This window comes from Balaenoptera physalus (genome assembly GCF_965194825.1).
Source record: "Balaenoptera physalus genome assembly, chromosome: 6".
Lineage (NCBI taxonomy): Eukaryota > Metazoa > Chordata > Mammalia > Artiodactyla > Balaenopteridae > Balaenoptera > Balaenoptera physalus.
In genome coordinates, this window is record NC_138885.1 from 133,400,233 (window position 1) to 133,416,530 (window position 16,298).

At 54.2% G+C, this 16,298-nt stretch overlaps 1 protein-coding gene across 3 annotated transcripts in view; it reads left to right on the forward strand.

Annotated features, from left to right (window-relative positions):
* The window catches only part of SH3BP4 (SH3 domain binding protein 4), a 94,011-nt gene that overhangs the window by 60,463 nt on the left and 17,250 nt on the right, over positions 1-16,298 (forward strand). For all 3 annotated transcript variants that reach the window (XM_082466344.1, XM_082466345.1, XM_082466343.1), the window contains one exon: positions 13,179-13,426. In XM_082466344.1, the coding sequence (XP_082322470.1) occupies positions 13,309-13,426 (118 nt within the window). In that variant the 5' untranslated portion in view covers positions 13,179-13,308. The remainder of the gene's footprint in view (positions 1-13,178; positions 13,427-16,298) is intronic.

Here is a 16,298-nt window from a genome sequence, read left to right on the forward strand (position 1 = left end):
GAAGCTTCCTTCTTAATGCCATAGAAAGCTGCCTTTAAAATAACTTTCTTGAATAAACTTACATTGTTAAAGTAGGTTGGTTTAAAGAGAAATATTAAATAATTTGATTTTTTAAAACATTTATTTATTTATTTATTCATTCATTTGTTTATTTATTTGGCTGCTCCGGGTCTTAGTTGTGGCATGTGGGATCTAGTTCCCTGACCAGGGATCGAACCCGGGCCCCCTGAATTGGGAGCACGGAGTCTTAACCACTGGACCACTGGGGAAGCCCAGTAATTTGATTTTTTTTTTTTTTTTAAGGAAGACAGTAGATGAGCTGTTAATGTTTGGAAACCACAAGTCTTTCCAGTGCTGATGTTTTGCAGTTTTGTTGAACTCATCAGACGAGGGTCAGGAATCTGAGTCTACCCCCAGCCAGCCGGTCAAGTGAATGGGCCTCTCTTCTCATGTCTTTTGTAACATCTGCAGAGATAATCATGCTTTTTCTTTCAAGTCGCTGGCTGGGGACCAGAGTGGGGAAGTTTTTCTAGTCTGGGCTGATCACAAGATTTTACTTCCCAGCCTGTCTGCTGCAGCTCTTCCCATGTGACTCGGGGAGGCTGACCCCACTCCACCAGACCTCCTAAACCCCGTGCTTGGGGAGCACTTGACATGCACATGTCGGGTCATCTTTGAACTCCTTGCCATTGTCAGCAGCAGGGTGATAGGGCAGGAGGACATGTGGGTGGAAGGCGTCCACATAGCACACACGGTGTGTTGGGCAAACCAAGGTGTCTGGGCTTCCGGTCCCACGCAGGCCCAGAAGGTCCGTGCAGGCCCGGAAAGTCCCGAGCAGGCCCGGAAGGTCCTGAGCAGACCCGGAAGGTGTGGTGGAGACATCACCCCTCCCCCTCCTCTTGGGGTCAGTTTCATACACGTTGTCATCCCAACTAAATGCTCAGCAGTTGAGGGAAAAGACCAGGTCTCCATCCACTTGTGTCTTTGGTGGTCCCCGCTGCACGGTGGTGCTGAATAAATGTTTGGGTGGAGCATTTGTCCTTTCAACAGATGGCACCACACACCAGCTTGGGCCAGGCACTGTGCTTGGTGCTGGAGGATTACAGAGGAGCCAGGTATCCAGTTGGCTTTCGAAGAGACGAGGGTAGTTGTTAGGGAACTAAGAAATCACGTGCAGAATCACAGCTGTGGTGCCCAGAATGCAAGCGGGAGGTGCCCAGAGAAGATGACGGATGAGTCCCGAGAGAGCTCAGGGAAGAGGTAGAATTCCATCGGCAAAGGCACTGTTTGACTGGGGTCCCTCTCAAATGGGTAGGTCCTAACGTAGCAGAAACTGGGGGCACTGTTGGGTCTTCAAGTCAGTGGGGCGCGGAGAGAGATGGAGGCTTGAGGTGGGGGGATGGCTGGGGGGGGTGGTGTTTGGAGCCGAGTGAAAGAAACAGTCGCTGTGCTTGGAGAGTGTGACGCGGACATGGAGGGTGAGTTAGTGCAAGGAGGGTCTGGAAAGACAAGCCAGGTTTGGATTGACTTCTACAGACTGTAGCAGCCCTTGAGGAGGCTGAGATTGTTGTTGTTTTGTTTTAATTAATTTATTTTTTATTTTATTTTATTTTTGGCTGCTTTGGGTCTTCGTTGCTGTGCGTGGGCTTTCTCTAGTTGCGGCGAGCGGGGGCCACTCTTTGTTGCAGTGTACGCTTCTCATTGCAGTGGCTTCTCTTGTTGCGGAGCACGGGCTCTAAGCACGTGAGCTTCAGTAGTTGTGGCACGCGGGCTCAGTAGTTGTGGCTCGCAGGCTTATTTGCTCCGCAGCATGTGGGATCTTCCCGGACCAGGGATCAAACCGTGTCCCCTGCATTGGCAGGCGGATTCTTAACCACTGCGCCACCAGGGAAGTCTGAGATTGTTGTTTTTACCCAAGGAGATGATGGGATTGGTCCAGCCCGCCCTGAAGCACAGTCTCACAGCTGGGCATCAAGTAGGCTGGAGACAAGAGGCCAGGGCGTAAGAGGCTCAGGCCCTGTAGAGGCGGTGGAGAGGGGCTTGGTCACCCCTTCCCCTCCCTGGCCCTTACCCACAACCCGTGATTCTCTAGACTCTGATTTTCTTACTTTGCCACTGGGTGGTGAAAACGCCCCGAGTCATTGGGCCAGCTCTCTCCAACGATCACACTTTACACCATAAAAGCAGCAAGTGAGAAGCGGGCACCCGCAACTGCGGGGTCCCCTCCCACGCACCCCGTAGAGCCTGAGGGGGTGTTGAGCTTGAGTCACCAGCTTTGGGTGAACGGAGAAGGCCTTGAACGTGTGCATGTTGCCAGCTCAGCGCCTGCACACAAGAGCCTTGTTCCTAGAAGCAGGTGCAGCTCTCGTGGGCTGGGCTGCTCACCCAGGCACTGTGGTCCCCTGCTCGGGAGGTGCCCAGGGACCAGGACCCACGATTCTGCCCGCGAACCTCATTGCTCTGCCCAGATGGCCGGCTGGGGGCCTCCGATAGCCGCGCTGCTGCTCGTAAATTGAGGTCACTGTTGAACCAAAGTGAAATGCATCCCAAACGCTGGAACGACCAGCTGATTGCCTGTGGTCCCCTCTCTCCGGTGGGGCCATGCGCTTTCCCCCCAAAGGAGGCAGCCCTCCTCCAGGCCACCGGGCAGCGCTTTCGGCTCTGCTCCAGGTGGATACAGGAAGGTTCTGGAGATCAGGCTTCTGTAGGTGGGAGGCAGCGTCCTGCCACCGCGATGGGAAGGTTCGAGTTTCGCTGTGTAGGACCGTGCTCTCGTAACCGGAACCTGTGCCTTTCCCTGCCGAGAGAGGAGAGCCTGGAAAGGGGACACCAGTCACGTTTTGCCTTTCCACTTGGGCCATTGCCCAGACCAGTCGGGTCAAGGATCAGGAGGCGGGGGGAGCTGGGGTGCTGTTTGGAGTCTGTGGGATGGGCCTCCCTCCAGGGCAGTTTGCTTTGGAGGGAAAAGGATGTCGTAGACGTCTACAGGCATGCAGACAGGCTCGCTGTCACCCCGCTGGGTCACCACCGGCTCGCCTTCCTCACGGGATCTTCCTCAACGTGGGGAGGTGTGAAACCAGATGTCCCTGGTCCATCCCTGCAGCCTGACCGGGCACGTCGGCTTCTCCGCGGCGGCCCGTCAGGTTGGGAGCCCAGGGCGTTGGGTTTCGGGCAGTTGCTCACAGGAAGCAGATCAGCTTGGGAGGGAGGGTATCTCTGGATTACCTTCATCCTTGGGAACATGTTCTTTCTTGGGGAGAGAGTGAGGTGGGGACAGATGGGTTGGAGTGTCTGTCCACAGAGCCTGGTGACTGACATCCCCCGGAGCGGGTCGAAACTCATGCTTTCTTTTTAACCCAGAGGAAATCTGATGAAATCAACATGATACTCCTACTCCAGAAATTAAAATCAAATGTGGAGAATGAGTCACCCTAAACAAGGCACCAACAGAATTCTCCAGGGAGGAGCCCAAGGCAGTCTCGATGCCCGACGCCCTCCTGCGGGAGGGGTCCAGGCCCAGCGCCTTCCTTCTGCACCTTCCTGGCTCTGGGCCACCCGGAGGACCTGGCGCTTGGCTGTGCACACGCTGGGGTCCTGACCAAGGTGTTCTCCACCCTGCAGATGCTCGTGTTCCGTTATTTTTCTTGGTTGGTTTGTTTTTTAATTGTTCCTCGGGCAGAACGTTGGCATACAGGCCCCCACAAGAATATTCTGGGATTCTAGGAGCTGGGGAGTGGCAAATCCACAGGGGTAGCTGAGGGGCTGTGTGCGGGGTCGCGAGTTTGCCACCGGAATCTGTAGATAAGTCTGTCCTTGTACAGCGGTGTCGTCTGTTCAGAGGCCAGCCCCATAGTTAGCAGGGAGGAGCTGGCAGCAGGCTCTTTTCTCTCTGAGTGAATTGGCCTTTATACTAAAGATAAGAAAACCTCGTTAGCTGTGGCTCAGACATTAGTAAGCTTTAATGTCCCTTCCTGACTTCTTAGACCTGACTTCTACCACGTGGAGGTGAAGCGGGGGGCGGGAGGCTTCCCAAGTCGAGGCGTGGTTCCGGGGGTGGGGGATACAGTGGCTGCCACAGCCTACCCTTCTGAGATGTCCTGAGGTCCAGTGCCGGCCGCCCTGACCAGGAGTGCGTGCAGCTGCAGGCTGTACCCGAGAGGTGGTGGCTCCTGGGGCCCGTGGGTGACGTCCAGACCCTAGTGGAGGGTGGCCAAACTTGTAGGCCAAGCTGCCCAGGTACCTCCCAGGTGCCCATCCAGCTAATCCATCAGTGTTTTAGAAATGTATAACTTGGATTTCCAAAAGAGAATAAAGAGAATAAGATTCCTAAATTTAGCCTGCTGAGTATAATAAAGTCACATCAGCCATCTGGGGGGACATTTGACACTTTGGGGGGATTTGGGCTCTTTCAAGGAGATGATCCCAGGGATACCTACCAGATAGCTCCAAAGCTGTATTCTTTATTTAAATGGAGTTCATTTGCTCATTCATATTTGAGAGCCTGCTCTGTACAGGCCTGTCACAACCCAGGGAGCGAGGAAACAGGCTGCGTCCTGTGGCCTCGGAGAGCTTACGTTCTCTTGGAGAAATCAGGCTAGAAAGCGAAGAGCACAGGATATGTCTAGTGTTAAAAAGGAAAGTAGGGGAAGAGGGTGGGCTGAGGGATGCTTCTATTGCAGACACCTGAACGCAGTGAGGGATCCAGTCTGGCGAATAATAGGCAGGGGCCTCCCAGGACGCAGGAACAGCATGTGCAAAGGCCCTGCAGTGGGAGGGAGAGAACTTCAAGAAACGGGACCAAAGAGCCAGCAGGACCCAGGATGCTGGCCTTGAGGGCATTGTAAGCACGAAGACCTAAGGAGCTTTGGAGAGTTTTGAACAGGGTCCCGACTGACTTTTGTAAAGTCCTGGCTGCTAATTGAGGGGTGGACTGTGGGAGGGCAGAGCTGGACGCGTTAGACCTGGTGGAAGGGAGCTGATTAGTGAGTTGAGAGGTGACAGTGGCGTGGAGGTGCTGCGGGGAGCTCAGCCGGAGCTGCCTGGGGTGGCGTGCACACACGCAGTGCATGCCCTCCACGGATGGGGGGGTAAGGGAGGGGCCGCTGGGGAGGAACATGGGCTTCGGGGCTGGCTGAGTGAGCCCATCACCCGTCGGCTGAGATGGTGAAGTTGGGGAGGAGGTTTGGGGCAAACCCCAAGTTGGGTTTGGACCTGGGAGGCGCTGGATGCCCATCAGTCCTAAAGGGGAGCATCTGGCGGATTCACAAGGTCACTTGTCAACAAGTGGGAACCCAGCCACGTCCACCTGTGCTGTGAGGGGGCTCAGACCGCCTGGTGATTGAGTCTGGCGGATTCACAAGGTCACTTGTCAACAAGTGGGAACCCAGCCACGTCCACCTGTGCTGTGAGGGGGCTCAGACCGCCTGGTGATTGAATCTGGCGGATTCACAAGGTCACTTGTCAACAAGTGGGAACCCAGCCACGTCCACCTGTGCCGTGAGGGGGCTCAGACCGCCTGGTGATTGAATCTGGCGGATTCACAAGGTCACTTGTCAACAAGTGGGAACCCAGCCACGTCCACCTGTGCCGTGAGGGGGCTCAGACCGCCTGGTGATTGAATCTGGCGGATTCACAAGGTCACTTGTCAACAAGTGGGAACCCAGCCACGTCCACCTGTGCCGTGAGGGGGCTCAGACCGCCTGGTGATTGAATCTGGCGGATTCACAAGGTCACTTGTCAACAAGTGGGAACCCAGCCACGTCCACCTGTGCTGTGAGGGGGCTCAGACCGCCTGGTGATTGAGTCTGGCGGATTCACAAGGTCACTTGTCAACAAGTGGGAACCCAGCCACGTCCACCTGTGCTGTGAGGGGGCTCAGACCGCCTGGTGATTGAGTCTGGCGGATTCACAAGGTCACTTGTCAACAAGTGGGAACCCAGCCACGTCCACCTGTGCTGTGAGGGGGCTCAGACCGCCTGGTGATTGAGTCTGGCGGATTCACAAGGTCACTTGTCAACAAGTGGGAACCCAGCCACGTCCACCTGTGCTGTGAGGGGGCTCAGACCGCCTGGTGATTGAATCTGGCGGATTCACAAGGTCACTTGTCAACAAGTGGGAACCCAGCCACGTCCACCTGTGCTGTGAGGGGGCTCAGACCGCCTGGTGATTGAATCTGGCGGATTCACAAGGTCACTTGTCAACAAGTGGGAACCCACCCACGTCCACCTGTGCTGTGAGGGGGCTCAGACCGCCTGGTGATTGAATCTGGCGGATTCACAAGGTCACTTGTCAACAAGTGGGAACCCAGCCACGTCCACCTGTGCTGTGAGGGGGCTCAGACCGCCTGGTGATTGAATCTGGCGGATTCACAAGGTCACTTGTCAACAAGTGGGAACCCAGCCACGTCCACCTGTGCTGTGAGGGGGCTCAGACCGCCTGGTGATTGAATCTGGCGGATTCACAAGGTCACTTGTCAACAAGTGGGAACCCAGCCACGTCCACCTGTGCTGTGAGGGGGCTCAGACCGCCTGGTGATTGAATCTGGCGGATTCACAAGGTCACTTGTCAACAAGTGGGAACCCAGCCACGTCCACCTGTGCTGTGAGGGGGCTCAGACTGCCTGGTGATTGAATCTGGCGGATTCACAAGGTCACTTGTCAACAAGTGGGAACCCAGCCACGTCCACCTGTGCTGTGAGGGGGCTCAGACCGCCTGGTGATTGAGTCTGGCAGATTCACAAGGTCACTTGTCAGTTAAGTGGGAACTCAGCCACGTCCACCTGTGCTGTGAGGGGGCTCAGACCGCCTGGTGATTGAATCTGGCGGATTCACAAGGTCACTTGTCAGTTAAGTGGGAACCCAGCCACGTCCACCTGTGCTGTGAGGGGGCTCAGACTGCCTGGTGATTGAGTCTGGCGGATTCACAAGGTCACTTGTCAACAAGTGGGAACCCAGCCACGTCCACCTGTGCTGTGAGGGGGCTCAGACCGCCTGGTGATTGAATCTGGCGGATTCACAAGGTCACTTGTCAACAAGTGGGAACCCAGCCACGTCCACCTGTGCTGTGAGGGGGCTCAGACCGCCTGGTGATTGAATCTGGCGGATTCATAAGGTCACTTGTCAGTTAAGTGGGAACCCAGCCACGTCCACCTGTGCTGTGAGGGGGCTCAGACCGCCTGGGCATTTGGATTTAGGGCTCCTTAGAGTTTTTCCCAGTCAAAAGAAGACACACACAGACACACACACACCTTCATTCCTGACACGTCCCTCTTGGAAAGGCAGGTGATGAAGTTTTCCTAGTATTATTTTCCTAATTTTAAAAAATGTTTTGTTGACATTTTGAAATATGTACATAAATAAGAAAATGGTAAAAATAATTAATAATGAAAGTAATAATAATAAAAGTTAAATAAGAAAATAGAGAAATGGTTAAAAAATAGAAAAAATAGCATAGCGTATAGTAATATATACTAGTAGTATAACATACAGTAAAATGCAGTGTTAGTGAACTTTTGTGAGCTCATTATAAAGCAGATCAGACCATCAGGTCATCTACCCCCACGTTCTTTTCTTTTTTTTTTTTTTTAACATCTTTATTGGAGTATAATTGCTTTACAATGGTGTGTTAGTTGCTGCTATATAACAAAGTGAGTCAGCTATACATATACATATACATATATCCCCAGATCCCCTCCCTCTTGCGTCTCCCTCCCACCCTCCCTATCCCACCCCTCTAGGTGGTCACAAAGCACCTTGCTGATCTCCCTGTGCTATGCGGCTGCTTCCCACTAGCTATCTATTTTATATCTGGTAGTGTACACAATGTCCATGCCACTCTCTCACTTCGTCCCAGCTTCCCCTTCCCCCTCCCCGTGTCCTCAAGTCCATTCTCTACATCTGTGACTTTATTCCTGCCCTGCCCCTAGGTTCTTCAGAACCATTTGTTTTTTAGATTCCATATATATGTGTTAGCATATGGTATTTGTTTTTCTCTTTCTGACTTACTTCACTCTGTATGACAGACTCTAGGTCCATCCACCTCACTACAAATAACTCAGTTTCCCACATTATTTTCTAATAAAGCAGGGATTAACTCAAGTGGCGTGGCCTTGAACTTGGGCCACTTGAATTTGAGGCTCCAGGATACTGGCTACAGAGCTGAGGTCAGCACATAGAGTCAACCAGGAGCTTGCAGGGCTGTGGGGAGGAGGGTGGAGCAGAAAGAGGGTGGGGAGAGAGAAGGCGGTGTTCCTGGTGCCACAGGTGAGGGCAGCGAGTTCCAAGGTAAGACACGCATGCTTGAGAAGTGTGTCCCTGGTTCGCATGGGGGTGGAGGTAAGTGATAAACCTGGGTGCCCAGGTGAGCCTAGCAGTGGAGGGCTCCGAGTGCCAGGGCGGGAAGTCCACCTTTAAAAGCAAGTCACACCTGGAGGGTTTTGAGCTGCAGGAGGGACCTTTGAGAAAATTAAGGTCACATATGGATTGCACCAGGGAGGGAGTATTCAGGGATCTGACGGCCACGGGCAGCCGCAAAGGTGTGAGCTCTGTTAAGCAGGGCGGGAAGCTGACAGAATCTAGTAGCTGCGCCTTCGGGCAGGCGGGTCCCTCCAGGGGTCTCTCCACGCCGGGGTCCGGAGGAGGTGGAGACACAGAGCCTCAGCCCTGAGCCCTCACCCTGAGGGTGCCAGGAGGGGCGAGCCCCCCAGGCGTGGCCCAGCCAGGCTGCCTGCCTGTCTGTCTCTGCTGTAAAATAACATGCTCGAGGCGAAGGTTGGTGTCTGCACTCTGCGAATGTATTGGTGGACGTCAGGACTGGGTCCAAGGACGGTCTCCGCCTGCCCCTGGGAAAAGCTGCCATTCTGGGCTGTCCACGGGGCATTGAACATCACGGGACAAAAGGGTCCTGGTCCCGCGGAAGAGAGAGTGAATGAGCGCATTGAAGCTCCTGTGAACAAGGCTTCTGGTGGTCCGGGAATCAGACTCAGACTTCAGTCCCTGGCTGGGAAGTGGCGACATTGTCAGGGCCGCGCAGTTACACTGGCTTCCAGCTTCCTTGAATGGCAAGCTCAGTGCGTGTATCTGTGTTTTAAAAGGACTGCACATCTCTATGCAGCTGCTAACACACAGTGGCTCAGGGTAATCACTGTGTCCCCCATCAATGACCAAACAAGAACAAGGATCTGTCTCCCAGAGTCCCAGTGGTGGTCTGTGCTCTGTTCTCCCTGCCCAGCCCTGAGGCCCTGCTTTCCGCCCCTCTCCCGGCCTCTCCCCCGGCCCTCCTGCCTTCTTGGCAGGGGCGGCAGGAATCTGATCGCTCTTAAATGTTAATTTCCGCTTTTCTTGGCCGCCCTTGGCAAGCTGTCTCAGTGTCCTGTAGGGGCCTCAGCTGAGTTCTCGGCTCTCAGGCTTCCAGCCCTGGGTAAAATCCGCCCCATCCGGACTTCAACCAGCCCCTCTGTTGAGGACGTGGCCGTCTGTGCGGGGCTTTGAGGCGGGCTGGGGCTCGTCTGGATGTCCTCTCTCCGTTGCCACGTCCACCTGTGTCTCTCCCCTCCACCAGCTCTCTCAGCGGCTTCTCCTAAACTGTGCCAGTAGTTTTCAAAGACAAAACGGCATTGCTGCTTGCGTTTATGTCATCAGCAGCCAAAGTCTCTCGATCAGAAGCCTTCTGTGGCTTCCCGTAGTGTCCAGGGCCGAGGCTAGACCCTTGGCCGTCACGTTCTGGCGCCTGCGCTCCAGCTTCCGCAATGCTCAGCCCGCCGTGTCCTCCAGGCCTGCGTGCCCTGCTCTGCCTGGCTATTCCCCCCGCCCACCCCGCTTAGAACCCAGGGGCACCTCACCTCCTCTGGGCAACTCACCTTCTCTGGGCAGCTGGCCCGGTTCTGCGGAGCCCCGCTGGTACAGCAGGCCTTGGGGTCCTTGGGAGCAGGGCTGTGCAGTAAGGCCTCGAGATTGTGCCCATCTCGGCTTCTTTTAAAACTCTCCACTAGATGCTCCCCACCCCCGCAGTGAGTGGGACTCGGTAATACTCCCAAGGGCGGTGGGGGGCAGGGCCGGCGCCTCTTTCACTCCGATCTCTCGATCTCTCGAAGCGTGGTCAGGATGCACTGCCCTGGGAGAGCCCTGGCGTCCTTTGTCCGGACGCGCACCGCTGCTGGGGTCCCCGTGTCCTGAGCAGGAGCCTGTGGGGTGGGGGCCCTGGAGGACGTGGAGCAGGAAGGGCGGTCCCCTCTCTGGACGTGCCTCTCAGTCCCAGGAGCAGCCTGGCCTGGCGGAGCCGTCTGATCCCGCAGCTAACCGCATCCCCTGGCCCTAACCGCTGCCTCCCAGCTCCTTACCCTGTGTCCGGCTGCCGCTTCCTAAGAAGACCAGTCAGACCCAGAGTCTCAGGTAGGAATTGTCATTAATGTGACAGCCCACCCGTCACACGCAGGCTGCGGGCTCGAAACCATCATAAAGCTCTCCTCCCTCACCCGCCCACCCACAAATCCTATTTTATCCTCTGCGTTGATTCCCATCAGGAAACAAGGCTTCATCTTTTGAATCCGGAGTATTTTCACGTTCTCTCGTCTCAGTAAACGGCTCCACACGCGGCCACAGGTTGCCTGGTCGGGGCAGAGCCGTGCCAGCCCGGTGACCAGACCTCTGGTCCAGCTCTGACACAATCTGTGCGGACAGAGCCGTGCGGCCACCGCGACTGATGGGCGGGGTGGGGGGCTGGCCGGTGTCCCCGGCTGGAGGGGGGACTCTGGGTGGGGAGGAGCCATGCGAACTGCGTGGGGACCGGGAGACAAAGCCCGGCAGCACTTCCTGGCCGCAGCTGCCTCGTGCCTCCAGCTGGGTCAGTGCTGTCCCCTCCTGGAGGCCCAGCTCCGTGCACGGTTCTCTGCGGAGAGGAGCCCGGGGGCGGGAAAGGGAGTCCGAGCGCATGGTCACATCCGTTGTAACCTCACAGGGCAGGCATGGAAGTAATCTGGGATCCCACTCAACTGGGGAAACCATCCAGGAGCTTCACCCCTTCCTTCAAATAACTGGCATGTTTGTGAGTGCTGATGTATGAGTCACAAATAGAAGTGTGTGTGTGTGTGTTTTGCAGGGGGGTGTTCCAGATGGACTGGGGAACTCCAGGATGGGAGGTGGGTGGGAGGGACGGCAGTCTGGGCGCGGGTTGGGCATGTTTTTAAGGGACGCGTCACCCCCAGGCCCCCCTTTGCTCCCTCCCCAGAGAGGCAGCCACTGCTGTCTTGCCTCCCGTGCATGTGTGTCTAGGCCCCCTGGCCCTGAGGATGCCAGGGCCCTTGCTCTCCCCTTCTGCCCTCCTCACACACTGTATGAGTCAGCTAGGGCTGCTGTAACAAAATGCCGTAGGATGGGGGGCTTGCACAATGGAAATTGATTTCCTCACATTTCTGGAGTTTGTGAAGCCCAGGAGCAAGGTGCTGATTTGGATCTTGGGTGAGGGCCCGATTCCTGGCTTGCAGACGGCCGCCTTCTTGCTGTGTCCTCACCCGGCACACAGCAGAGAGAGAAGCGAGCTCTCTGGTGCCTCCTCCTGTAAGAGCCCTGATTCCACCCACCTCATCTAACCTCATCCCTCCCCGCCCCCCGGCAAAGACTTCTCCTCCAAATATAACCACATTGGGTGTTAGAGCTTCAACAGATGAATTTGGAGGGGGACGCGTTCAGCCCATAACCCAGGTCTTCTCTCCAGGGTGTTCAGGTGCAGGAATGCGGCCTTCTCTGGCCTCGGGATGACCTGGAATCCACCCTAGAGCCACTGCCAGCGGGTCACTCAGAGCCAGGACTGGGGCTGCTGATGCCCGCCTGTGTTGGCCGAGGCAGGGGGTGTTCAGTAGTCACTGAGCCCTGCCCCTTGTTCTCAGCGCCTTGCCTGGGTTCCCTTTTTCTCCTTCACGCAAATCAAATCAGAACAGTGCTATTACTACCCCATGTTACAAAGGTGAAAATGAATCTTGTGTAAGCTGTTTAACTCAGGGTCATCCCTGGGAGCCATAGAGTGTGGACGCAAACTCGGTCTGCTGGCTGCATGCTTACTGCACGCAGAGCCTGGGGCCGGGCTATGTCATCCCCACTGCAGAAGCTGCGGAGGGTGGCGCTGGGCCCCCAGGTCCCTCGCATGAGTAGGGCCACCCACCTGTGTCAGAAGACAAATTTCCAGCTGCCTGCGGACAGCAGTCAAAGAACAAGGGACCTGAGGACAGGTTACATGAACCCAGCCATACTGGGGTGAAATTCACCTGCCCTTGGGTAGCCCTCAGCTCCGAGTGCTGTGGCCCAGCTGTGGCCAGCTGTGGCCAGCTGGAGCGTTGTCTGCCCAGGTCCGCTCTGGGAGAGCATGTGAAATTCCCTGCTCTGAAATTGGCTCCTGGCAGGTCCTTTCCTGTCCGTTGGCCCTGGTGAGAGGTCTGCTTGGAACCAGTCACCTTGTTCACCTCCAGAACCCGCCACACGCCTGGGTGCCCCTTTCCCAGAGAAACCGAGGCCTTAGGAGAGAATCTGTGTTCTTTCCCACAAACATTTCCTTTGCTGACTTGGTAACAGCACAGTGATCCAGTGAATATACCACGTTTCATCTGCAGAAGTCACAAGAATACCTTATATCCACAAGCGGCCACGTGTGTCTTATTTGTGTTCGTTTATTTGGGGTCCAGGGAGGATTTAGGGAGCGTGTGGGCAGGAAGCCGTCCCCGCAGACCCACGGCAGCGATGCTGAGTGCTGCTTGCCCAGGGCTGGAATCACAGCGGTGGCTGTTCCTACGATGGGACCAGACACTTTCTGGGCAGAAGGAGATTTATTTCCCCTTCCCTGCACCCTGGAACTCACGGTGTGGACAGATCCTGTTTTGTCCTCTTCTTTGACTGTAATGAATGGGCCGGCCAGGTGCTCACGCAGATCTCACAAGCCTCATTGTGCCCCAGGAAGAGGGAGGGCAAACAGCAGGGTAGGGAACACTGCTGGGGCTGTGTGCAGCAAGAGAACAGATGAGACGGGCATAAAGTGGGCATAGAATCCGGGGAGTGAGCCCTGCTCTGCTCCCTTGCGCCAGGAAAAGTGACACGGCCTCTGGAAGAAAGAGGATTCCCACTTGCCGTCAGTTTGCTCTTTAACCGTGTTTCACTTGCTCAAGGGCAATTCCTTTCTCCTTCCCCTGCTCACAGGAAGAAGCACATTGCAGAGCTGACGCCGTAGCGCAGCATGGTTGCCTGAGACAGAAGCTTCAGCAATTGCTGGAATAACTGGAGGGGAAATATGAAACCTTAGCCATTCACCCGGCAAGAGAGTTTCAAGATGGCAGCTCAGCGCATCCGAGCTGCCAACTCCAGCGGCCTCCCGCGGTGCAAGTCCGAGGGGACCTTGATTGACCTGAGTGAAGGGTTTTCAGAAGCAAGCTTTAATGATGTCAAAGGTGAGCTCCTGGGAACGGTACTGGCTGGGGTTTGCAAGAGCTCTAAGACCCAAGGACTCCTCCCCTTACAGGCTGCCACGTTCACGTTCAGATAATTAAATCTCAGCTCTCTAAACTTCATCGTGTTATGAATTCAGCCCTGGAACAATATCCTCTTGTTTTGATGGGTTGGGAGGTTGTTTTGAATTTTCCTCTTTGTAAGGAAACTTCTTCTTAATGCAGAATATGTTTCTCTTTTCATGAGTTTTGGTGACATTAAGGTAAGAGCTTGGTGGTGTACAAAACTAAGGGGGAAGGAGAGTGTACTAAGTCGATGAGGTCCTGAGAGCCACTGGAGAATAAAAGGGTGGCCGGGGACAGGGGTCAGCACGCTTTCTCTGCAGAAGGTCAGAGAGTGAATACTTGAATCTGTGTAGGCCACACGGCCTCTGTCACAGCTATTTAACTCCGAGGTTGTAACGAGAAAGCAGTCACGGAAGAGAGAAAACAAATGGCCATGGCTGTGTTCCAGCAGAACTTTACAGAAACGGCCGGCTGAATCTGCCCCGGGGGCCAGAGTTTGCCAAGCCCTGGTTTAGAGGTGGCCCCGGGGTTTCCCTGACAGCCACGTAAAACTGGGCTGGTGATAAAGCCTATCTTTTGGACACCGAGGTGGATGCCAGGGGGTCATTTTCCTTCTAGAGTCCATCCTGCCGTCACCGGCCATGGTCAGTGTCTCCCGTGAGCGTCCTGGCATCTTGTACTTCATCGTCCTCGTCACCATCACCACCGTCAGTTGACTTTCCCACCACGTTTACCGAATTCTGTTGAAATGATCCATTGCGCTGCCCACAGACAGCTCAACGGCAAGAGCTTTCGCTTTACCTTTGTGTCGTTAGCCCCTGGCACAGAATCGGTGCTAAATAAATATTTCTGGAACTAATCTGCTGCCTCCCAGATAAAATCATGATGCACCACCCCGATGTGCTAAAATCATAATGTGCCTGTTTCTGCCTTTCTTCTTCTCTCTTCCAGTTACCCTCAACTTCCTCTTCTTCCTGTCTGTCCTTTATGCTTGTGGCCCTGAGCAGTGCTTAAAATGTTCTTTTAAAGAAAAGGCTAGCAAGGGAATCATGAGGTTTTATTAAAAAGAGCAGCGGACCTGTTGGGTGTTGCTATACGTAATCACGCCGTTTGTTTTTCGTGGTCTGGTAATGGGCATTGTTTTCTTGCTTCGTAACCCAGCTAGTCATGGTTGAAGCGGGAAACTGGGAGCTCAAGTCGTGCAGTTTGGGCTGGGATTTTGAAACGAGGGGCAGAGAGCTGAATTTTAAAAGATAATGATGATGCCGCTGCTCATCTGGGAGGAACACTGCAGCTGGGGGAGGAAGGCAGGCGAGACAGCTGGGGATGTGGGGAGGGGCTGGTTAGCGGGGGCGGGGGGGGGGGGAGACCCCCTGACTCCACTCCCGAGGGGCAGCCTGTGGCCCAGGCAGCGTTTCGGCCCAGCTGCTCCCCACACATGCCGATGGTAGAACCGGCTTCAAGGTGGGAATCTATTCCAGCCAGAATATCTGCTGCAGAATCTTCTGCCCTAATGAATGTTTTTCCTGCATAAGAACCGAGGCAGAGGGTAGGAAATGTATTATTCAGTGAACTGAACCTCCTGACACCCAGGGATATTTTTATTGTATTAAAATCAAGGTACCTGGGAATCTGGGCAACACTCTCCAGAATTTATTAAGATGGAATTCGATGCGGATTTTCCTGCATTTGATTGGATGGAAGCCCCAGCCGTGCATACACCCCAGGTGTCTGTGGCCCTTGTCTGATAGAGGGCCGGGTCTTGGAAGAGAGCTCACACCGCGGTCCACTTCCACGGGGGCCCGACGGGAAGGAGCGCCATCTCCCATCAGACAAGCCTCATCCTTGAGTGAAATATCTATTACTGCTCCTCTCCTAAGGAGAGTGTGCTTGGAATTTTGAGTAAAACCATTTTTATTCTCCGGTCTGGTAAGAAGACTAAAGTGATCATTTGCACTGATACGTTTTCTCAAGTTATGTACACAGCCTGCCTAATAGCTTTGGTTTTTAATTTAAAAAATATTACTGTAAGGGAATTATTCTGGACGAACACAATAGGGATATAACTTTTGAGGAATTCTAACAAGATTTTAGTAGCTGGCCAGCTTTCTTTGATTTTCATTTGGTTTTAATTTTTATGTGACATTTTCATTAGATGTGTCAAGGAAACTGGAGCCTGTGACTGGAAAACAAAGTGGGAGGGAAAATCTTATATTATCCCCTGACCCCAGCTGACCCATCTGCCTTCTTCCACCTCCCCTCGAAGCCATTATCTTTGACTTGGCTGTTTTTATTCACTGCCCCCCTTCAGTGTTAAGTGATTGCTCTCTGGTGTGATTTTATAGCAGAAGGACACAGCCCAGGGGGATTCTAACGTAGCCTTTGGACAACACCTTGTCCCAATACCATGGGTATGGCGTCTCTGTTGTAAGCTTACAGGATGAGCATTCATTCCACGGATGTTTACTGGGCACCTGCTGTGTGACACAGGCCCTGTACCAAGGACACCACTGCGAGCAAAACAGAGCCTAACACCCTAGCTTACACCCTAGTGGGGCGATGGAGCCCTCCCCGACAAAACCAACATAAATACGTATGGTACATTTTATATTGGTTAATGATGAATGCTATGGAGAAAAATTAAATTAGGAGGGGGCCGGAGATGTCTGTTTAAACATAACATTTTGTGAGTCTTTACCTTGTACTAAGCATTATTATGCTAATCACTTCATCACCATCATCTTGCTTAATCCTCGCCAGAGCCCATCGAGGAAAGGTGGTTCATCCATCGTGAAGAATGTCAGGCTCC